This window comes from Schistocerca piceifrons, chromosome 2 (genome assembly GCF_021461385.2).
Source record: "Schistocerca piceifrons isolate TAMUIC-IGC-003096 chromosome 2, iqSchPice1.1, whole genome shotgun sequence".
Lineage (NCBI taxonomy): Eukaryota > Metazoa > Arthropoda > Insecta > Orthoptera > Acrididae > Schistocerca > Schistocerca piceifrons.
In genome coordinates this window covers 319,456,395-319,480,615 of record NC_060139.1, presented here as the reverse complement: position 1 = coordinate 319,480,615, position 24,221 = coordinate 319,456,395, and the positions used below count along the sequence as shown (strand labels likewise).

Here is a 24,221-nt window from a genome sequence, read left to right as displayed (position 1 = left end):
TGGTAGTGTGGACATGGATTCACACTACGTTTTGCTGTGGTAATGTCACTAGTGGGGTTTTGACTATCGACTTTTGCAAGTGCTTGTGAACAACATCAGGGTGCGCTGTGTGCATTTCAGTTATTAATTTTCTTTGTAGTGTGTGACGTACGTGCGCAGTATGCCATTTCAGAGCAGTGGTGCATTGAAAATATATCAGAAATATGTCACACTTACCATTAAATCAGTTTAATAAGCCACAGCTGCAAAATACTAACACGAATTCTTTACAGACGAATGGAAAAACTAGTAGAAGCCGACCTCGGGGAAGATCAGTTTGGATTCCGTAGAAACACTGGAACACGTGAGGCAATACTGACCTTACGACTTATCTTGGAAGAAAGATTAAGGAAAGGCAAACCTACGTTTCTAGCATTTGTAGACTTAGAGAAAGCTTTTGACAATGTTGACTGGAATACTCTCTTTCAAATTCTAAAGGTGGCAGGGGTAAAATACAGGGAGCGAAAGACTATTTACAATTTGTACAGGAACCAGATGGCAGTTATAAGAGTCGAGGGGCATTACAGTGGTTGGGAAGGGAGTGAGACAGGGTTGCAGCCTCTCCCCGATGTTATTCAATCTGTAAATAGAGCAAGCAGTAAAGGAAACAAAAGATAAATTCGGAGTAGGTATTAAAATCCATGGAGAAGAAATAAAAACTTTGAGGTTCGCCGATGACATTGTAATTCTTCAGAGACAGCAAAGGACTTGGAAGGCAGCTGAACGGAATGGATGGTGTCTTGAAGGGAGGATATAAGATGAACATCAACAAAAGCAAAACGAGGATAATGGAATGTAGTCGAATTAAGTCGGGTGATGTTGAGGGTATTAGATTAGGAAATGAGACACTTAAAGTAGTAAAGGAGTTTTGCTATTTGGGGAGCAAAATAACTGATGATGGTCGAAGTAGAGAGGATATAAAATGTAGAATGGCAATAGCAAGGAAAGCGTTTCTGAAGAAGAGAAATTTGTTAACATCGAGTATAGATTTAAGTGTCAGGAAGTCATTTCTGAAAGTATTTGTATGGAGTGTAGCCATGTATGGAAGTGAAACATGGACGATAAATAGTTTGGACAAGAACAGAATAGAAGCTTTCGAAATGTGGTGCTACAGAAGAATGCTGAAGATTAGATGGGTAGATCACATAACTGATGAGGAGGTACTGAATAGGATTGGGGCGAAGAGGAGTTTGTGGCACAACTTGACCAGAAGAAGGGATCGGTTGGTAGGACATGTTCTGAGGCATCAAGGGATCACCAATTTAGTATTGGAGGGCAGCGTGGAGGGTAAAAATCGTAGGGGGAGACCAAGAGATGAATACACTAAGCAGATTCAGAAGGATGTAGGTTGCAGTAGGTACTGGGAGATGAAGAAGCTTGCACAGGATAGAGTAGCGTGGAGAGCTGCATCAAACCAGTCTCAGGACTGAAGACCACAACAACAACAACAACCATTAAATGTCAATTAATAAAGCATCAATGATGTAAGACTTCAAGAGATTTTGTAAAAACTAATGCACTATGCAAAATTCTGATGCATAAGCTGTAGTGTAATGGATAACATCATGGTTGCTGAGTTAGAGGTTATAGGTTTGCGACTTGCTCCATGCAACTCACTCCCCCCCTCCAACTTAATGTTGTCATCACATTCTGAAATTTTGTTATGGTTGTATTACAATATGTTCTGCAATATTCAGTGTTGTTGAACATTTCTATGTGGACAGAGAATGAAAGATGAAATAAATATTTTCCTGTTTATTTCCAAACATGTGGTGCTTTCCGAGTTGTGGTGATGCGGGAACCAAAGAGGACAGCTTATATTCCTGCAAATATAATGAGCAGCTATAAAATTCATATTGTTCCTTGTCAAAAATACTTCACTGTTTATTTCCGATTATGTGACGATTTCTGAGTGATGGTTAGACAGGAACCTAAGAGGACAGCTTATATTGCTGCAGTGAAACAGTGAGCAATAACATTCATATTCTTCCTTGTCATAAATATTTCACATGTTGCGTAACCACAAATACATTCCTCTAAAGAGTTCTTGCTACAACTTTGAGATTCCCCCGTCACTAACACATCCATAAACATCAACTTCGCACTACAGCAGTAAAAAACCGAGAGCGTTGTTCCTGGTCGCCTTCACAATGGCAGCACATCACAGTTAAATCAGTTCCTGCAAAAAGTAGTGTGAAATGTACTCGACCCATCATCATTTCGCAGTCATGGATTATGTCAACATTTCCTGTCTCATGCCTCCCCCCTCCTCAGTGACCTGAATATTCCCTTAACTCTGCCATCATCCATGGCATGAACCATCTGGCTTTTCTGCCACTTGTAACTCATTCAGTCACATCAAATGTCAATAGGAAGAAAATAGGACAAAGTCAAGCGAAATGCTGAGTAAGAACATAGAATTGAGGAAACCTTATTAGGAAGAAATGTAAAATCAGAGAATTTTTAACATTGTTCTTATGGGTTTTTCACAGGGGCTACAAATTTATGGTGTAAAATCGCAAAAAACATAAAATCAGATAACATAAAATCGAAGCTCCACAGTATTTGCAAGTACAATATATACATGTTCATTCCCCCTCATTAGAGGTGCATTGGGGTACATTATTAAGTAAATTCCATAGTGTGTATATGTATGTGAATTGCAATAGTTACAGAAAATATGAAGTACACCAAACAAAATTCTTCAAAGATTGTGAGGGAATACTGTGGGGATAATGCAACCAGTTGTTGAACTAAAAATGTACTTAAACAAACAATAAATTATGTATTACTTGACTAGGAAAATTTTAAAATTCTCACTGTACTTTCTGTTCTTTAAATTATTTTTGTTTGTTGAGGGTATTATTTGGCTACTTTCTATAGACAATCAAGCAATTTTTTTTTTATTTTTTTTATTTTTTTTTTTTTTTATTTTTTCCTTCACCGCATGCTTTCTTTCTCTTAAATGGGCACTAAACAGTGATCGGTTGCTTTCACCGGAGTTGACATGGTATATGAACCTTGTTTCAAATTCTCTCCCCATATGTGCAATATACCACGTACAACAACTGTCATATTTTGTTTTATACACTCCTGTAAGGTTGAACAGAAATTTCGTAGCAGTATTGAGTCTAATATGAGAAACTATTGTGTTATTTTGCCAGAAGGAGACTTTTAATTTGATTTTATGGAATAAGTGACTCACCTCATCTGAAACATTTCATCTGCAAGGTAGTTCAACACAAGTTGTTGTCGGTTGTTGTTTCTTCCCTTTGTAAGGAAATCTGCTGTTTCACATTTAACTTTGACTGCTTTTTTGGCATACAAGTTGCTTTCCTTTTTTAAAAAAGAATTCGAACTGGAGTGTACACATGTTCACAGCTACTTCTTTCAGCAAGTGTAATTGGGATTGTGTATTCTCTTTTAAGAGATATTTGGCTCATTTTCCATGGTGAAAATAATTTTATTGTGTTGATCATTAACAGATGAAATGAAACATCAGCTGCTTCAAATGTCCCCTAAAATAAAATCAAGGTAAATTTAGAAAACCTAAATAGTATCTGGTTGCTGTAGACCTTGACTTGGTGAAATGAGGGAAAATGAACCAACAGAATAAGTCAGTAGAATACACAGCAGTAAAAAAATGGTAAACATTTTTAATCTCCTTTGTCCATAAATTTGAAGTGATTTATGAAAAGAATAGTCTCTTGGTAATTCAGTTGTCTCTCTCTGTCTAAAGAGAGAGAAAATCCTCTGATTAGGATCTGATTTTGATGGAATTTGATTATTCTTGTGTCATTTCTTAAATTAGACTTAGTTTCATTGTGCAGTTTGTAACATAACAACACCACAAAGGAAAAAGAAGTGTGAATTACAGAGTGCAGTGGGAGCAATTTTACATTAGACATTTTTGGACTAGTCTTTTGCAGACAGCATTTTTAAGTGGTGGTGATTAGAAAACGTAGGAAATCAGTTTGAGAAGTTTCTGAACCCTTCAGGATTTATTGTTAAATGGATAATAATGTTTTCTATAGCACTGTAAGTAAAGCTTTTATTTTTACTCAGTACTTATGTAATGTTTTACTTTCCATGTGTTATTCTGAGGTTTCAGTTTTTGTTATTCACGTAGTGCCTTATGAGCTCGACTTTTTTATATAATTGGGACTCTCATTTGCTATATGTTGTATAAGGAATTGGAATAGGAATTTTTACATGTACATTTCAGTTGAATTTTGTATCTAATCTTCAAATAATCACTAATATCATTCCTTGAAAAATGAGGCTGATTACACTTACTGCAAACTTTGTTGTCTAAACAGATCTTCATCATGGTGAAATGTCCCCAAGCAGCAGCTGCTCCGTTACATCTGGTACACCATCAACTGATCTCCGCTTTTCAGAGTACCACCTAGAGAAAGTCAGCTCATACTTCACACCCTCAGAAGATGATGATGCATCGTCTATTGATCGACCAATTCGTGCATATTCTGTGGGGTCGCGGGCAGACACTCGAAAGACAAGCAGGTTAGTATTATGTGCTGTTTGAGACTTTCTGCCATAGTAACTAATGGGCGTCACGTTGGATATTTCAACGAGACAGCTGCTTGTCGTCTTCAGGGGCTTATTGACATGTTGCTGCAATGGCTCACCAATGTATATGCTGACTCGCTAGCAAAGTGTGGGCACCCAGGGGTGGGCCTATAGCGACCTTGTAGGTGAATCATAGAGCATGGTGATATCCAGTGCCCTCAGCCAGTGAAACGAGCCACGGTCTTCACATTCGTGGGGTGGGAAAAGCACGGCCACAAATCATGGCCTAGCATGCACGGGGGAAAGCGTTGGCACCCAGTTTAAGTGGGCAGACTCTGATTCTCCATCTGTGTAGATTCGGCTTCGTTTGTCTTCGGCCAACAATTCCTTAGCACTGCTGATACTGGTTCCCATGCCTTGCTGAGTTGAAATCCTATGTCTCTATTGATCAGGTCCTTACTTATACTATTTTGAATGCTTCTTTAATGATGGAGTCCCAACATGTGGAAACAGATAAAAGGATCTTTGTCTTTCCATAGTTCATGCTATGTCTCATGTCAAGACAGTGTTCAGCCACAGCAGACTTTTCTGGCTAACCTAATCAGGTGGGACATCTATGTTCAGAGCATCTGTCCTTACCAGAGTGACATATCTGGACAGTGTATGATTTCCCACACTGACATGGGATTTTTGTCTCTTTAGACCTAGATTGTCCTTAGGAGAACCTAGCATTGTTTGCACTTGTGCTGGAGGGTGAAAGACATATTTTATTTGATGTTTCTTGAACAACCTTTTGTCAATCTTAAAGGACAGACTACCAACACAGGGTAGAAATACCATCCTTGTGGAGTTATCCGTTTCTTCTGGCTGTTCTCAAGCTTTGCTGCATGCAGATTGAAATACATTCCAGAACTGTTTATCAGAGTGGAGTGGTACACAAAACATGTCAGAACACTTTTGCAGAAGCAACGAAAAAAGCATGCCAAATTCAGAACAACGCAAAATCCCCAAGACTGGCTAAGTTTCACGGAAGCTCAAAATTTAGTGCGGACATCAATGCGAGGTGCTTTAATAGTTTCCACAATGAAATATTGCCTCAAAATATGGTAGAAACCCCAAAGAGATACTGGTCATATGTAAAGTACACCAGTTGCAAAAAATAGTCAATACCGTCACTGCACGATAGCGCTCGAAATGTTACCGATGATGGTGCCACTAAAGCAGAGTTACTAAATACAGTTTTCTGTAATTCCTTTGCAAAAGAGGATGAAGTAAATATTCCAGAATTCAAAACCAGGACAGCTGTTAGCATGAGTGACATAAAAGTAGATATCTTAGGTGTTGTGAAACAACTCAAATCACTTAAGAAAGGCAAGTCTTCTGGTCCAGATGTTATACCAGTCAGGTTCCTCTCAGAGTATGCAGACATACTAGTGCCTTTCTTAGCAATCATATACATCTGCTCACTTGATGAAAGATCTGTTCCTAAAGACTGGAAAGTAACACAGATCACACCAATATTCAAGAAAGGAAATAGGAGTAACCCATTGAATTACAGACCCGTATCACTGACCTTAGATTTTGGGGCATATACTGTGCTCAAACATTATGAACTACCTCGAAGAAAATGACTTATTGATACATAACCAACACGGATTCAGAAAATATCATTCTTGTGCAACACAGCTAGCTCTTTATTCCCGTGGAGTAATGAGTGCTGTCCACATGGGATCTCAGATCGATTCCATATTCTTAGATTTCCAGTAGGCTTTTGATACCGTTCCTCACAAGCGACTATTAATCAAATTGTGTGCATATGGAGTATCGTCTCAGCTGTGTGACTGGATTTATGATTTCCCCTCAGAGAGGTCACAGTACGTAGTGATAGACGTGATATCTGGCATTCTGCAAGGTACTGCCATAGGCCCTCTACTGTTCCTGATTTATATAAGTGATCTAGGTGATAATCTGAGCAGCCCCCTTAGATTGTTTGCATATGACGCTGTAATTTACCATCTAGTAGAATCATCAGACAATCAATTCCAATTACAAAATGATATAGAGATAATTTCTGTATGATGCGAAAAGTGGCGATTAGCACTAAACAAAGAAAAGTGTGAGGTCATCCACATGGGTACTAAAAGAAATCCGATAAATTTTGGGTATACGATAAATCGCACAAATCTAAGGGCTGTCAATTCGACTAAATACCTAGGAATTACAATTATGGACAACTTAAGTTGGAAAGACCACATAGGTAATATTGTGGGGAAGGCAAAACAAAGACTGCACTTTGTTGGCAGAACACTTAGAAGATGTGACAAAGCAACTAAAGAGACAGCGGACATTACACTTGTCCGTCCTCTGCTGGAATATTGCTGTGCAGTATGGGATCCTTACCAGGTAGGATTGACGGAGAACATCGAAAAAGTGCAAAGAAGGGCAGCTCATTTCGTGTTATCGTGCAATAGGGGTGAGAGTGTCACTGATATGATACGCGAGTTGGGGTGGCAGTCACTGAAACTTAAGCTCAAGAACAGCCAGAAGAAATGGATAACTGCACAAATATCTACCCTATGTTGGTGGCGTGCCCTTTAAGATTGGCAGGCTGTTCAAGAAGCATCAAACAGAAAGTGTCTTTTGCCCTCCTGCACAAGTGCAAACTAAGCTGGATTCTTTTAAGAACAGCCTAGGTCTAAAGAGACTAGGCATGTATAAAATCCCATATCAGAGTGAGAAATCATACACTGGCTGGACATGTCACACTGTTGAGGATAGATGTGCTGAATGTAGATGTCATGCCTGATTGGATCAACCAGAAAAGTCTGCTGTGGCTGAATACTTTCTTGACAGTAGACATAACATGAACTGTGAAGAGACAAATATCCTTCCATCTGCTTTCATGTACTGGGACTCCATCATTAAAGAAGCAGTGAAAGTATGTATAAGTAACAACCTGATCAATAGAGACTTGGGATTTCAACTCAGCAAGGCATGGAAACCAGCACTAGTGGTACTAAGGATTTGTTCCCCGCAGGTGAAAATTTACCCAGAGGGAGAATCAGAGTCTGCACACTTAAACTGGGCACCAACACTGTGCCTCTATGTGTGCTGGGCCACATTTTCTCCGCATCACGAATGCGAAGACCATGGCTCGTTTCTGCAGCAGGGGACACTGGATGTTGTCGTGCTTTATGATACGTATACAATGACATTATAGCCTCATCCCTTGATGCCTGCATTTTTATAATGAGTTAGCATATATATTGGCGAGCTGTTGCAGCAACACATCAATAAGCACCTGAAGATGATGATCAGGTGTCTTATTGAAGTATTGTGCAGCTTCCACAATTATCCGACTCGATGCCTGTAAACCAATGAAACATTTCGTATTATTTTCAGAGCATTACATAGGGTACAAATGTTTGGTTATAGTGCCTATGAGTAAAACATAGTTATGATAGTTCTTCAGTAGGAAGTGATTTGAGACACTTATATCTGGGAGTTTTGTGTAAAATATCATTTCTTAGTGCGCTATTAACTTCTTCATGTCGTCTGTGGAACCTTACTTGTACACAGCCGCACACATACTTACCAGTTCCAGAACAATAGTCAAGAATGTTATTGGTACCACAGCTGTACTGTTGCATGTGTCGTCATCCACATCAAGATATGGTGCACAGATATCTCTTGTCATGTTGCCAGTATGCGAACCCCACATACGTATAGGTGGATGACTGAGTAGTGATGCACACAGGTGCACACTCATTTTAGATTTGTAAATAATTTATTCCTTCATCTGAAAGAAGTAAAAGGTTGTAGGAAGGGATACTTTGCAGAAACTGAGTTTGAATGTCATCCAGGAGCCCATATGAAGGGAGACAGTAGCATAGTACAACAGGAAATTTTACAATGATACATTAGTAATAAGGAGAGGGAGGGATGGAAAAGTAGCAAAGTGAGCAGCCAGCAAGCCGGAGATAGAGAAGGTTGTAGTGGAAGAAACAGATTTCAGATCGACACCAGGAGTTGACAAAAATTAAAGAATAAGAGCTTGCAGATTAAACAGTAGTCATTGGAAGAACATGAAAATACTAAACTGAAAAAAAAAATTGTGTTAACACCTTTGAGGTACTGACACTGGGTAGAAGAATCTAAAGCACCATGCCTTATGCAGCAAGCACCGAAGCCATAGAAGTTGTGATTCAATTTGTGGAGTGATGGGGGAAGGAAGTTTAAGTTATCACTATCAAATTGAAAAAGCTATCATCAACTAAACATAGGTTTAACACCACAGTATTTTACTAGGTGTGGACCTCTTTGAAGTGGTATGCTCTTGCCTTCTTCCAACTTTGAAATGAGTGACTGAGCCACTTATGGGGGGAACATATGATTTATTGTGAACCTCAAACCACAGTATAGCTTAGTATTTTTCACATTGATAAATTGTTGTCAGAAGCAAAAGAAAAAGTAATGGGTGAAAAAATCCTAGGTCCAATTGGGAACCAAAGCCAGACATTTGGATTTGTAGTCAGGCACTTAACCAGTGAACTGAATATGAATATGTAAAAATGTTTAAATGAATGTTATGCCATTTGACTGTATATACCGTTCATTCTATTGTACAATTCTGATTTCAACCTTTGGCCATTTTCAAGTGCTACACTGAATTGAAAAAAAGGTAACATTATGCCAATACAATCTTTGCTCAGAGAGTGTTTTTAGAATTTAAAAAATTACTGAAATTGTTTTAATTACATGTTAAGAATGATCAGACTTTTGTAAATGAAATCTGTGTCAAAATATATTAAATTTGGTTAAGCAATGCAGGTGTCGCAACGTATAAATGGGAACATATTCACAAACTGTCTGGCAGAAATAGAACAAACAAATCTGCCATACAGTGAATAAATATATCTGCCATACATTGAATAACTGTGTCACAAAATAATCACCAAAAATCATCACTAGGAAGGAACTATTACACATAATAAACTGTATAGAATATTGAACATGAAATATAATTGTGCATTAGTGCAACATAGCTCAGTTGTAAAAACATGTAACGATCTGCCGAAATGTATTATGAAGCAGACCTTTGGATCATATACAATTGTACTGTGAAAGAGCCTGCAAATGTTTGCCATAAAAACATTGTATACTATAATGTGACAATGTATTGTAAAGCAGCTGTGTGCATACCTGAAGTGGAAATAACATTATATGTTGTAGCAAAGAGTTTACCTAAGAGTCTTCCTCGTCCCCCATCACCCACTTCTATCTTTGCCAATAGGTTTCTTCTTAAAATTCTGAACAACCTTTATGAATTGAAGAGACTGTTGTATTTATCACTGTTACCAGTCTTTGTAGTCACCTCTCTTTAATATGGTTTTACACCAAATTTATGTTTTGCTGGTTTGACTTCAATTATATTATTACCTGGCTTTCATATTAGCCATAGTATGACATGAATGAATTGCTGCATTTATTACATGTTTTCGTTCTTTTCTTTTATAAAGCTATAAAATGGCAATGTTTGACTGTTGCAATACATTATAATTCGTATAAGCATACTAGTTATAGCCTCACGTTCTTTCCTTTTTTCCCCTTTCCTTATTTAATCTTGTTTTCTTACTTGCTCTCCCCCTTCCTCTCTTTCCTTTTACATCTTATATATCCCTACTCAATTTTATTACATTGCCTATTATTTTTCTACTCCTTGTTCCCCTACCTTTCCCCCTCCACCCTCCCCCCTCCCCCCTCTTCTGCCACCTTCTAATACTTCCCTATACCATCCCCCCCCCCCCCCACAATGCTCCGTGTTCCCTCTCCATTTCTCCTTCATCCCCAACACACACCCTACACTCCTATCTGTATTTTTAATTTGGTCTGGGCTGCTAAGGACAATATGAAATAATTTATGTATTCTTTCTTTTCTCCTTTCTTTCTTTCCATATGTTATTATTTTCTTTCTTCTGCCCATATTACACCTGCATTTTTCTTTGTTTTCTCCTGGAAGCCTTTGAAATCTTTTTCTGTATTTTCATTTGTATTACTTTATTTGATTACATCTCCTCACTCCCCTCTCCCCCTCCCCCTCCCCATTCTCTCCTTTCTTTACCCTGCCCCTCACCCCTCCATTACTGCACCAGACTATTTTGGGACTGCTCTATTGAAATTCTGCTTTAAAAATCATTTTATTTTTAATGGGGAACAAACCAACACTTTCCGTCGACACTGGAAGTCAGATGAAGGATGTGATAGGCACTATTCATTTGGGCTACCCAAGCTACACGTTGCAAAAACGCAGTTACAAATATCTGCCAAAACACCAGAGAAAATGCACCTACGACTGTTAGAAGAGACATTGTATATCTTTTCAGTCTGGTACTTGAAAACGGACAAAGGCTAAAATCATGATTGTACAATAGAATAAGCAGTATACATGGTCAAATTGCAGAACTTTGGGACTCTAGGAGCAGTTTCAACCAAATTTGGTATTAATATAACGTACTCTGGAAAATATATTATTGTGATACGGGAAGAGGGGGAGTGGGGGGTGATAGAAGAGTCCCACTTCAGCAAGGAATGATAGTCAGTATAGGAGGGAGGTGACATTGAAAAATCAGATTGACATCGGCGTTGAATCCAGTTTTTTGGTATTTTGCTAGGGTGATTGGTGACAGTTATGCTGACTTTTTGCCCCATATGCTCTGGTGCTGGTGACATAAAAGTTGTCGATAATTACAAAAATTAATGTTTAACCCATAGTATTCAGGGTTGATATGTTGAGTGGTAACCACAAGAGCAGATTTTGAGTAGTTGCATGATATTTGTTTGGTTAAATGAAAAAGAAATTACTTAAATAGAATAACACAAAACCAGATACATAGAAGACAGTTCTTTCTGTCGCTGTGTATGGAATTACTTCTTACCAGGATGTGGTGCATTTGAATATACAACAACCCACCACCCCCATTAGTTGACTCACAGGGGTGAAAATTTGGTGACACAGAACAATAAAAAATGGCTATGATTAGTGTCATATCCAAAGGGTTTGGTGTTGTCGGCTGATTGGAAGAGTCCCAGTAACAGTTCACCTTTACTGGCAGTGTAGGGTAAATAAAAATAAGTTACCTGGCGATGAAACGAAAACTTTTGAGCACTTTTGTTGCCACCATCACAATTTTGCGAACATAGCTAATCACCAAATGTCTTAACTAAATTCATTGTATGAAAGTTACGACTGCAGTTTAGCAGTGTGAGACTAAAGGAGCACATGCTTATCTTTCGCAGAAGTAGAGATGACTGGAATAGTGCTAACAAATCTTATGTCAAATCTTGAAATTCTTATCTCCTGTAAGTATAATATGTCAAAATGTATCTTATTGCTATAAGATATTCTCTGAGTGAGCTCAGGTGATTGCTATAAACATAAATTAGAGAGCAAACACTATTTAGTACTAGAGAGAAAGTTATTGGTCATATCTGAGAATTCCTTTTGCTGTTTCCTCACAGAAGAGAACTTATATAGTGTGGCAACTCGCTAGACATTGTAGATGATGAGTTGGGATGTGCATAATACTGTTTATCAAAGTGTCTTAAAACGTACTAGGAATGGATGAAAATGCTGAAAACATGTTCTTGATAAGTTATTTATGTCAGTCATGGTAGGAATGATTTTTTTAATTTACATAAATGGAGTTTTCAGAATACATAATGCTAAAGAAAATAATTAATTTTTTTAACTTTCTTCTTTACGGCAGATTGGAAGCAAGCCCACTGTTTGAGGATACTGCACGTGTGCGGGCCTTTTCTGTTGGAAGTCGCCTTGCAGGACGTGTGGGCACTGGACGGCCACGGCACACACCTCCACCGCATACTGCCACCACAGCTACTCCAGGTCCAAAGTCCAGCTCTGCACCTCTGCTATCCAGTTCCTGGTCTGGCACAGGGGGAAGTGGCAACAACAGCAGTATTGGAGGAGATAAAAGCCAAATGTCTGATCTGATGGAACTAGACTTCACCAGCGGCCGTGCACGTCCCGCTGGAAGTCGACGTACACTCCCTCCCCATCGTGAGGGAATGGGATCTGGAGTTATTTCCAGTTCACCACCTCGACGATCGGCTGTACATGCTGCAGGTCGTACACCTCCACCATCTGGAAGCCCCGATAGAAGGCCCAGATCTCCTCGTGCTGAACCAGGTCATCCTCCAACTGGTACTTCACCACCTTATGTGCCCATGAAACCTGTCCCAGGCACATCACCAAAAAATAATGATCACTTTCTTTCTGTACGTCCTGGTTCACCGCGTAGAACCGTGCCTGATGCCTCTGCCAGCAGCAGACAGAATTTACTGTCAAGGGATCCAGAATCAAATGAAAGTGTGAGGCTGCTACAGTCATCATCTGCCCTGACAGCTTCAGAGAGTGGAATATCAACTACCACCTCTACAGTGACTGATCCTTATGTTCCAATGCAACCTGTTGTAGTATCTAGTTCAACGGAGCCTTATGTACCGCTGCAGCCAGGGTCTTCATTTTCCCCTCCTGTAGATGCAGGACCCTATCTGGACATGAGGCCGAGCCGTGTTAATGCATCTTCAGTGGCATCAGGACAGATTTCTTCAGCAAATGAAAGTGGTTCAGTGGAAAGTGATCCGTACTTGGAAATGAAGCCTTCCCTGTCAAGGGTTCCTAGTGTAGTGCGACCTACAGAGACACCAACTGTCCCACGTACTCGAGTACAGTCATTTCCTACCACTATTTGCCCAGGAACTATGCCAGCAAAGCCAAATGAAGTACCTTCAGGTGGCAATGGTGTAGGAGATCGTAATGTGAGGCAAGTGCCTGTGAGGAAGACATCTAGACAGGAAGAGTGGTAAGATAATAAATCATTGAATTATTTATTTGGACTTGGTAATTAAGATAGCATATTTGATAGGAAAACATTTGATTTATTCTGGGAAGTTATGACCATAAGAACAACTATTTCATTTGTAATAATAGTACAGAAAATGAGTCTTTCCATTATGCCACAGCATTTTGTTTCATAGTGACTTATCTGTTGTGTGATTGACATTTAGTAATGATGATACATTTGTAATTCTTCAGGATAACCACTGCAATTGAAGAAGAAGCAATAGAGGCAACACAGAGAGGTAGAAGCTCTGATTACGTGGAGATGGGTGGAAGTTCCTCATATGCAGACCAAAGCACCAGCCATAATCCGTATGTCGAGATGACTCCAATTCAAAGACTGTCACAGCAAGAACCAAAAGATTATGTGGAGATGGGTCCACCACCAGCTGCGCTACGATCCAGCCTTGCTGCTCGCCCTCCAGATTACATCAGAATGCAACCTGGGCAAAGAGTTTCTAACCACAATCAGGTAAAGAGCAGTTGTGTTGGATAAAGTATGCTTTAAACTGATATTTGTCAGATGTTACACAGGAGCGTATATTATTTTCATTACATATTAGCATTTTGTATATGTACAAATTTATCAATTTCAGCACAGAATGAGATTTTCACTCTGCAGCGGAGTGTGCGCTGATATGAAACTTCCTGGCAGATTAAAACTGTGTGCCCGACCGAGACTCGAACTCGGGACCTTTGCCTTTCACGGGCAAGTGCTCTACCAGCACATTTTAATTCATTAATTTCAGCACAAATTGTCTGTCATATGTCACATGCTCCAGTAAGATCTTCAAAGTTACCACACCAAGTTCAAAATTCGTGCAGTACACACATAAACAGACATCTCTAGGTGGATGTGGAACTACCCACTTAGGTTGTAGTGCACCAAATTTTGATCTTCCAATATGTGAAATTGTATAGTTGCTCTTATAAACTGCTAAGTTTCTTTAATACTGTGAGTCATGTACCTCTTCACTTTCACAACTTTTTGACATTCAGCTGTTACAGTTATTGTGCATTTTTTGTTGGCACTCTGGCAAGAACAGTCCCATTTATCTTCCAGATAAAATGACTGCACTATTTGAACTTGAGCTGTTTCTACAGGATGACCATAATAGGTATTTGGTCTTCCAAAGACTCCTTTTACAGACCTCACATTTCTTGATTTGCCTACCATGTACTTTTGATACTGATGGAACATGGTTCAAAATTGTTTTCTTTGAAAATGTCTCTGGAATAATAGTTCAAACTTGCACCTTTTCACTGTACAATGCACAATATTCAACAGCTGAATTGATATCTGTGAAAAATTCCTGTCCAAGAGTACTTGGTTCACTTTCTTCTGAAAATGGAATTTCTACTTTGAAGAATGCGGTCGATGCATACAGCTTATGAATTGACTTCACTGACGACGGTTTCTTAACAGGACTAACACCTACCTCTGTAGTTGACTGATTCAGGGTATTTAATTCTTCCTCTATTGATGCAAAATCTGCATCATCTGCACCGTGGGAGACTTCACCTTGTTCAGATACTATCATTGTTGTTATTCTATCAAAACACTTAGAACACATTCCCAACCTGAACAAAGTCTGTTTTTTGTTTGTCTTTTATATCACTCTTTTATGGATATGAAAATAGTCAACACACTTCACTCTCCTGTGGCCCCAGTCAGAAGACATCTCAAGCAGTCCTTTTCACAAAACACACTGCAACTGTGTCAACTGGCAAATTCCTCACGAAAACACAAAACTCACTGGATGGTCTCAGATTTCCTAGAAGCCTCTTCAGTAAACAAATTAGCACTGAACACCTACAGTACAGAAACCTGCAATGAACAACCACAACAAAGAACCTGACAAGGAACTACAACAAAGTGTGAGGAATATCTGCAGTAATGGAAGTGAAAAGAAACAACTGTGACAAAGAAAGTGATAAGAAATAACAACAACAAAGACAATAGAAATAAACATTGTAACAAAGAAATTAGTAAGAAACAACTTCAGTTAAGACATACATTACCCTTGAAAGTGAAAAAAAATGATTTTTAAAAAATAAAACCTGTTCAACTTAAAAGTGGAAGCTCTCCTTCACGGAGAATATAGTACTACATGGTACTAATCAACAGAAAAAAATCTAACTGTTCTTGACTGGCATCTTTGAAATTTTTTCAGAATATTCAAAAGGTGACAGTGAAAGAACTTTGACAGATATTTGTCCAGACGGAGGATACCGTTGTAATCATAAAGCAATTATCTTTGAAATAAAAAAAACTGTAACAAAGTATCTAGAACTGTTACAGAGATACAGCATTTTAAAAAATTTTCCGAAATTAACATCTTCCTCTTTGGAGGCCTGTATCTCAGGGCAGAAATTTTTTGGAAAAAACAAAAAAATACGTGTTTCTTACTTACTCCTAAATTTCAACATAAGCTACATTCAATAACATCTGAGACTATGAAGGGAACACCCTGCCTGAAGTGATATGGATTATGCCTTTAGCTGTGAGACACAGTCCATACACAAACTAATTTAAACATACAAAGAAGTAACATTCCTGTCAACTTACTCCTTATGTGTAGGGATCGGAAAAATTCACATTTTACAGTAAATACAAAATAGATACGAGTTCTACCTCAAAATGTGAAACCACAAAATTACTTGATAGACATAGTTTTATAGCTAATTGTATCCATGCGAACTATTTTATCAGAGAGTTTGAAACAGCTTTATTTTCTGCATATAAATATTGAAACTGTCACCAATTTTCAGTTACTGATATTGTACATCATCTAGCAAAGCCTTTGTAAATAGAGAAGCATTCAGTTCATCTGTGGGAAAATGCTGCTGCTTTTCAGCAGAATAATTATATTGTGTTGAAGTTTTTGCAAAAAGCAAACATTCCAGTTAAAAAGTTTACAGTCAGCACTTTTTTTTCTTTAACTGTCAATTTCAAGGAATGAGGACTTACTTTGTCTTCACTCATGTAGCATGACAACCTTATAAATTTGTGCACCTAATCTTTCTTTCTTTCTTTCTTTCTTTCTTTCTTTTTTTTTGACGACAATAGACGTGAATTTTGCCAAAACTGGATGCTACGTTTTCCAGTCCCTACCTATATGATGTCAAGATTTCTGTGTCTTATTGTTAATGCTCCTTTGATTTGTCAGTTATGTATATTTTAACGCTTTAGGACTTCAGTAAGTTGTTATGCAAACAACTGCCTACCTCTTCATACCCTTCCCATCTCATTTTTCACTTCCCCACTTTCATTGTTCACCACTCCCTCTCTTTCTCCTGGTATAGTTGTTACATTCTGTGAAAGATAGGTTAAATTAAGTCTGTTTTCCTTTATAGTGTTCACTTCATTTTCCTCTAAACATTCTCACCTCTCCTCCTCTGTTACACCACAATACTGAGATTTCATCAGTTTCATGCATATACAAAGTTTGAAGTGAATACTACAATTTTTTTACAAGTATATAATTAATGTGTATAATATGGATAAAGGAAGTCTGCTTACCAGAAGGCAGCATATCTATATAATTATGCAGATTGTAAAATTACTGTGTTTCGGAACCAGGGGCTCATTCTATTGACAGAAGAGAGGAAAGTGTTCAAGGAAAATAGTCTAGTAAGGCTTAACTATACAGGAAAAGTCAAAAAGTCACCCAGGACCAACATCAAAGGAACTTAACAGATGAAATAAGAGGGGAAAATGCATTGTCAGCACCTAATGAAATTTTAAAACCTGTAATCAAGGATATGGCAGACAGGGTAATAGTAAACTTAGAAATGAGTGGAGATACATCATGATCAAGCCAAACAGATTGGGGAAACTAAGTCTTTATTTCTTTTCTTTTGTCAGAAGAAGGAGTTAATGTTTCTGCAGACTAGTAATTTTAAATTTTATGTTTTTGTATGTGTTAGCATCTGCTGCCACTTGATTAGGAGGTTTTACCTGTCCAGATTGTAAACAGTTCACGTTAACTGATTCTTCCGTCATAAATGAAGAGCACAGTATTGTGTATGTTGCACGGTACTAATTAGTTTTGTTGAACTATTTTTGACTGACAAGGCCATTATCAGATTTTACCTGAGTGCTGACATCAAAGAGGGTACAATACAAGTGAACAACATTGGAAAGATCTCACAGCTCACGCATGCTCGCGCGCGCTCACACACACACACACACACACACACACACACACACACACACACACACACACACACACACACACACTTGATGTTATGTTTTCCAGTATGTTGCAAGAAGAAAGCTGCAAAGAAAACTGTACGATAAAGATTATATTGGAATGAAATAGTCAGTTGGCCAAATACACAAGCAAAAGTGTTCTCATTTGTTCTGCAGGATTATGCTGAACAGCCAGCTGTTGATATCTCAGTGAAGCAAACTACACAAGTTACAACCAGTGCTGCTGATGGTTACCTGCCAATGCAACCAGGCTCTGGCGCATCTCGAAAACCAGAAGTTGTCACCCAGAGCACTGTAGCTAGAAGATCTGCACCACTTGATACACCAGCTGCCAGTACCAGGAGCCGTGATGGTTATGTTGAGATGTCTTGGAAGCCACCAGCTACAAGGTCACTGTTAGATGATTACCGCCCCAGCCAAACACAGCAGCGATCTGCACCAATTGCCATCACAAGGTGAATTAACAGAGACCATATATTCCTCTTAAATTGTATTATAGATTTTATATTTATTGTTTGTTAAATTGTGGGTAATGGGCCACTGAGCTCGTGACAACTAGTATGTTGTCTTAAGCAATAGTGGTATTGAATACAGGGTGTATACGACCTGGGACAACCAGGAGATCCGGGAATTTTTTCATCCGGGAGTAAACCGGAAAAAACCTGGGAATTTTTTAGAATTCCAGGAATTTTTCATTGTTTTAGTTTCCAGTTAAATTTTTGTAACTTTGACTGGTAAGAACCAATACTCTAACATTGAATATTACTGTATCTCGGTACTGCAGAATAATACTGCAGCAATAAAAAACGAACGAGAGAAAAAGAAACGAAAATAAAATTTACGTTGCAAAGGAAATTCACCATATACAACAACAAAACACAGTGCTCTTACAAGCGTCTGCCAACAACAAAGTGTGTCAAAGGCTTGCCTCCGATGGGTGTAACATCACAAGTTTACATTAGATTCGTTTGAGCGGTTGCGAGCAAGCTTATCCGCATGTGCAGTTGAGTCTCGTATGAGTAGTACCTTCTCCTGCTTCTGGCTACAGAAGTGTGGCAGTTAGCTGTATAAGCAACAGCAGCAAGCAGCCAGATGCTATCTGGAAAGATTTTACTGGTGCGCCTAAGCTGTTATATTATTGAGGAAAAAGACCTTGTTTCACAATGCCCCTAGCATCCAGCGCACATTGGTCTATCGATTTCTCGTATGATTTTGAACACATCCCTGTTGGTTTTTGAACAAATTCTAAGTCGATTTCTGAAAGAATCGTATGTTGATTTTTGAATGTGTGCATAGTGTAAGTGATGTCTCTGCCAGGGGAATCCCCGCCGCATCTAGAAATAAACTTTCCTGCAGACAAATGGGGACGTGTCTATACGAGCTGAGCGGAATAAAGCCGAACGGATGAATGCCAGTCGCTGTTTATGTGGTTGACTGGGTTTGCAAATGATCAGCGTTGTTATAACTGCTAGCGAATTCCATAGATTCAGACTGCCAGAGTGGGAAAAAACGACTAACAGGAATAACAGGCAACAAAGATTGCGTATTGTCTCCTCCGTGTGTCCAAGAAAATGAAATTTTGACAGAAAATTTTTGGCCAGACCGCTACACTGCTAAGGGCCAGTTATACAGTCCCCGGCTAGCAGCCGCTAAAGTTCTATTCTGGGAGTAGTGCGGAAAACGCGTTGTACGAACACGTAATAACGCCCAACCGGATAACTAAACCGGTGACGAAATTAACCAGAGAATAAGTTTTGACACTGGCAGGAACAGTTACCAAATTTGTAATAAGATTGTTTGTTAGAACGAGGAAGGAGAAGAAACAGGGACTCTCACAAATTACTGGAGAATATGAAGATTCGAAATTTATTTAAAAATTTAGTACTATTACTTTTCGATCTCATGCTTCAGAAGCTAGAGAGTATGAATGAAATGTGAAACTATTTCCTAACACAAAACTTTTTGCTTGTAGTAGGCCTAATAGGCATTTGATATTGGTACTTCGTGTATTATATTCCGTCCTGTTATAAAAATGACCATTGGTGCCAAAACAGTCTCGTTTATGCGGTGTGTGTAACAACTGCTGCAATATTGGCAGGCCTATTTCATTTTATATAGCAGTGACAAAATACACGTAATCAGATCGAGAAACCACACCAGCCTTGGGTACAATTTGTATTAACAGCTTTTCTAGTATTAGACAACATTTCGTTTTTTCATGTAGCAAAACGTTGACGAACTTTGATGAGGTAGTAGATTCTTTCCCAGAAAGGAAAGTACACCATATAAAGATGTGGCAGTCCTAGAGAGAAAAGAAGCTAGGATTTAACGACTGAAGAAATGTGTACTGTCTTGCTTTTCTCTTGTCTTTACTCGTTTTATGTATCCTGTATTTAATTTTATGTCACACAAATCAGCAAGATATTAGCTAATAGGCAGTAAAGACTGCAAATTTTCTGAAGAGTTCTTGTTCTGCCGGTTACAAATAATACCAACCAGTATTAATTCCGAGATTTTTTTAAAGTTGACCAGGATGTCAAACCGGCCGACTGAGAGCAGGAGAGGCACCACAGGACATTTTAATTTCCACTGGTGTGAATATAATTTGTGGCACCCATTCCATTACAAAATATTACATGTTTGAATTCCACAGAGCGAAATTCAAAAGACGTGCGATGGAAGAATGCTGGGTGAAGAGGCGTGGCACTGCACTGTGCTACACTTAAGACCAAATAACATGTTTTACGTTCCCCAGAATATATATGTTATATGTATCATACTCTACAGAAAGATGTGTGCTATAAAATGAAGATAGTTTTGTAAAGTCGATTTTTAAATTTTTGCCGTCCTACCTCAAATGCTCAAGGGAGGGGGGAGCGCCACTATCTAATATCGCCCCGGTCCGGAAATATCCTAGGTCCGAACCTGATTTACAGAGTAGTCTGAGTTGTAATGGGAGGAGGTAGTCTACATGTGACCTGTGTTTACATTACGTGATTTTGCTGTTTCCTCTTCGTTTATTGCTCTCACTTCAAATGAAAACAAAATGGATTTCTGTGGCCGGGAGCTATCAAGTGAACTAAAATACATTGACATAATTACGGAAGGCTAAAATATGTAATTAGTTTCAGATTTTATTTTGTTTCCACCTTTCTGACAGTCAAGCCTTAATCGCCTTGCAGAACACTGAAGTTATTTTTGTCGGTTTGTTAAAGAAACTTTACTTTCACTAATCTTTTCTGCTGAGGCAGTCAATTTATTTGAAACTAAGTGTTTAATTCTACACTATTGGCTAGTTTCAACTGTTCGCAGCATTTCAAGTTCACGTTTTCATCTTCTAGTACGTATGGCATTAAAAACAAACATGAGATAATACAGTACAGGTACTCCAAGAAAATTTACATCTGAATCTGGACATACGAATGTGCACTTTAAGCCAAAATATGCATTTTAGTATAGTTCACAAAATTCCCATGCTCTTGGAGTGTCCTCTAATGTCTTGTTCTTTTATGACATAATGTAAGATCTTTTAATGTTTTACATGTACGAACGTACCGTCAGATCTCTCAGTTTGTCGTCTCTAATAATAAATTTTTTGGTTTGAAATATGCTTCCATGACACGAAATTGGGCACACTCCTATGTTGAAAGTATTAATCCACTGGTCAGAGCTGTTCTCTTATTTACTGCACTTCCAGTGGTTTAGTATAGGCAGTAGATAAGAAGTGGTCATAGTTAAATCAGTATTGCTCTTTCCTGTATTATTTTTGAAAGTTGTTTCGTGATTCCCCTCGTTCAATATATATAGATTAGTAGATGCCAGGAATTCTTCAAATCTCTTTTCCTCTGGAGTTTGTTACTGTGTTATGCCATGTGTTAGATCTTGCATTGCTGTCCATAACAATTACTAAATCAACTCCTTTGCTGTAGGTTGTCATGTTGTCAGTTTTCCTCATTTTATCTTTGATGAGTTTTGTAGTGTCTAAGTGTGCTAAATATGAAAGTGACAAATTTTCTTTTAACTGTTTGTTCAAATACTGAGTCTTTACAGCCACTTGTTCAGTGGCTGATGTTTATGAAATCAGTATCTTTCTTGGTTGGCAGTATTGCTACTCTTTCCCTTGTGCTAAGTAGCTTATAACATCTAGTGATTCCATCGCCGTTTTGTTGATAACAACATGTTTTTTGGATGAAAGCATAGTCAATACAATATTACATGGTAAGCTGCATTAGATTAGTTGTTGCAGCTCAGGAGCACTGTAGATTTATTTTTACGCACCATATTTGTTTTCGGAGAGACCATTTCATTTGGGTTGTACCTGGTGTTGCCATTAGTGGTAGTGAAATTGTATTCATGTTGTGTACTGTTTACTTCAAACATATCAATGCTACTGCATTGTTCTCATCTGAACACAGAGACAGTGAACATGTAAATAGGAGTAACAGGGGATATTGAATGTATACACAGAAGGGCAGCATGAATAGTTACAGGGTTGTTAGACCCATGAGAGAGTGTTAAAGAGATACAGAAGAAGCTGAACTGTTAGGCTCTTGAAGATATACGTAAACTATCCCAAGAAAGCCTACTCACAAACTTTTAATAACCATCTTTAAATGATGACTGCAAGAATTTCCTACAACCCCCTACGTATTGCTCATATAGGGCTCATGAGGACAAGATTAGATTAATGATAGAACATACAGAGGCATTTAAACAGTCATTCTTCTGTGCGCCATACATGAATGGAGTGGGAAGAAACCCTATTAACTGGTACTATTGGACATACTCTCTGCTGTGCACTTCACAGTATTTTGTAGAGTATAGAAGTAGATGTAGATGTATCTCATTCAGCAGCCATTTCTTTTTTAATCACACTTATTGTTCACTGTAGATGACAACATTTGTCGATTGCTTTGATTTTTGTGAGTTTCTTATCAATTAATTGTTGCAGTGCTACAAAATTTTCAGTGTACTGTTTTACTAACAGAAGTATTAGATTCTGATTTCATGTTGCTTTCAAAAAGGGCACTGCTAATTCAGGAAGCTGATACTGATCAACCTCATTCAGATCCAGTATCTATCATTTTGTTGTTCAGCACCAGATGCAGGTGGTCTATCAGTAACAGCAGATTTGTTTCTCATTCAGCATTAAATTTTCTGTTGTTGGTGTACCTTATAGACTGTTGTTCCAAAATTCTTTGTTTGGAATACACCAGCTTTGATATCTCTATTGTCAATTTCGCTCTATTCAGCTGTTTGAGAATTTACAGTGAACGACAATAATTCCTCTGCATATTAAGAACTTCGTGTATTCTCACTTTTTATTTCATTCTCTTCTAGTATAGTAGTGTCGTTCTTCTGGCAGTTTCAATCAAATACTTCGTTAGTTCCATTTATAGGCTTGTGTGTGTGTGGGGTGGGGGGGGGGGGGGGGGGCATGAATGTGGGAACAGTTTATCAAACCTGAAATGTACTCCACTTCAAGAAGTTCAAAAAGACATTATTTGTCTCCCAGCAAAACTTGTTTCCAGGTGTTTGAAATGACTGTCATTATCTCCCCGCAAACCTTGTTTCTTTGGAATTTTGTACTTGTAAAAAAATGAAGATAGCTATAAAAATTAAGAGAGCAGAATTTTTCAATTTCAAGAAGAGTAAAATCCCTTCACAATGTTGGCTGCAAAATATACACCCGCTCTCTGTTGACTTCCTTGGTGACAAATCATTTAAGTTGACAAAATACATTTTTTTTCTTTTCCTTCAGCTGTATTTATTGGTGTTTCTTTTAATTGCTATTGAGTTGAGAATTAGGCATTTTTTACCTTCTGATGTCTCTTTAGTAGAGAGAGAAGAAGACAGGACGAGTCGTGGACTTCGTTGGTTTATGTGTCTGTTTCAAGAATGTGAAAGGGAGACAGTAATTGAGAAAGGAGCGAAAGAGGGCTGCAGCCTGTCCTCCATGTTATTCAGTGTGTGTATTGAGAAAACAATGAAGGAAACCGAAGAGATGTATGGATAGAGAAGGAATGAAATGTTCAAGGGAAATAAATAAAAACTTTTGTGGTTTGCCGCTTACATATTACTTCTGGCAGAGTGGCAAAGAGCTTTGAAAGACCAGTTGAATAAAATTGGTAGTGTCTTGAACGGAGTGTACGAGATGAACATCAACAAAAGTAAAACAATAGTAATTGAGAATAGTCAAATTAAATCAGGTTATGCTGAGGTAATTACAATGAAATGTCAAAGAAACTGTTATAGGCATGTGTATTCAAATACAGAGATATGTAAACAGGCATAATACAGTGCTGTGGTCAGCAACACGTATATGTACAACAACTGTGTGGTGCAGTTGTTAGATCAGTTTCTGCTGCTACAATGGCAGGTTATCAAGATTTGCGGGTTATCAAGATTTGAGTGAGTTTGAACATGGTGTTATAGTTGGCGCATGAGAGATGGGACACAGCATCTCCAAGGTAGTGATGAAGTGGAGGTTTTCCCGTACGATCATTTCATGAGTGT

General features: G+C 38.3%; 1 protein-coding gene across 1 annotated transcript in view; it reads left to right on the top strand.

The window, feature by feature from the left end:
- Positions 1-24,221, top strand: part of LOC124775357 (insulin receptor substrate 2) — a 193,003-nt gene that overhangs the window by 150,087 nt on the left and 18,695 nt on the right. The window contains exons 15-18 of the mRNA XM_047250189.1: positions 4,359-4,563; positions 12,336-13,451; positions 13,685-13,961; positions 17,862-18,160. Of these exons, the coding sequence (XP_047106145.1) occupies positions 4,359-4,563; positions 12,336-13,451; positions 13,685-13,961; positions 17,862-18,160 (1,897 nt within the window). The remainder of the gene's footprint in view (positions 1-4,358; positions 4,564-12,335; positions 13,452-13,684; positions 13,962-17,861; positions 18,161-24,221) is intronic.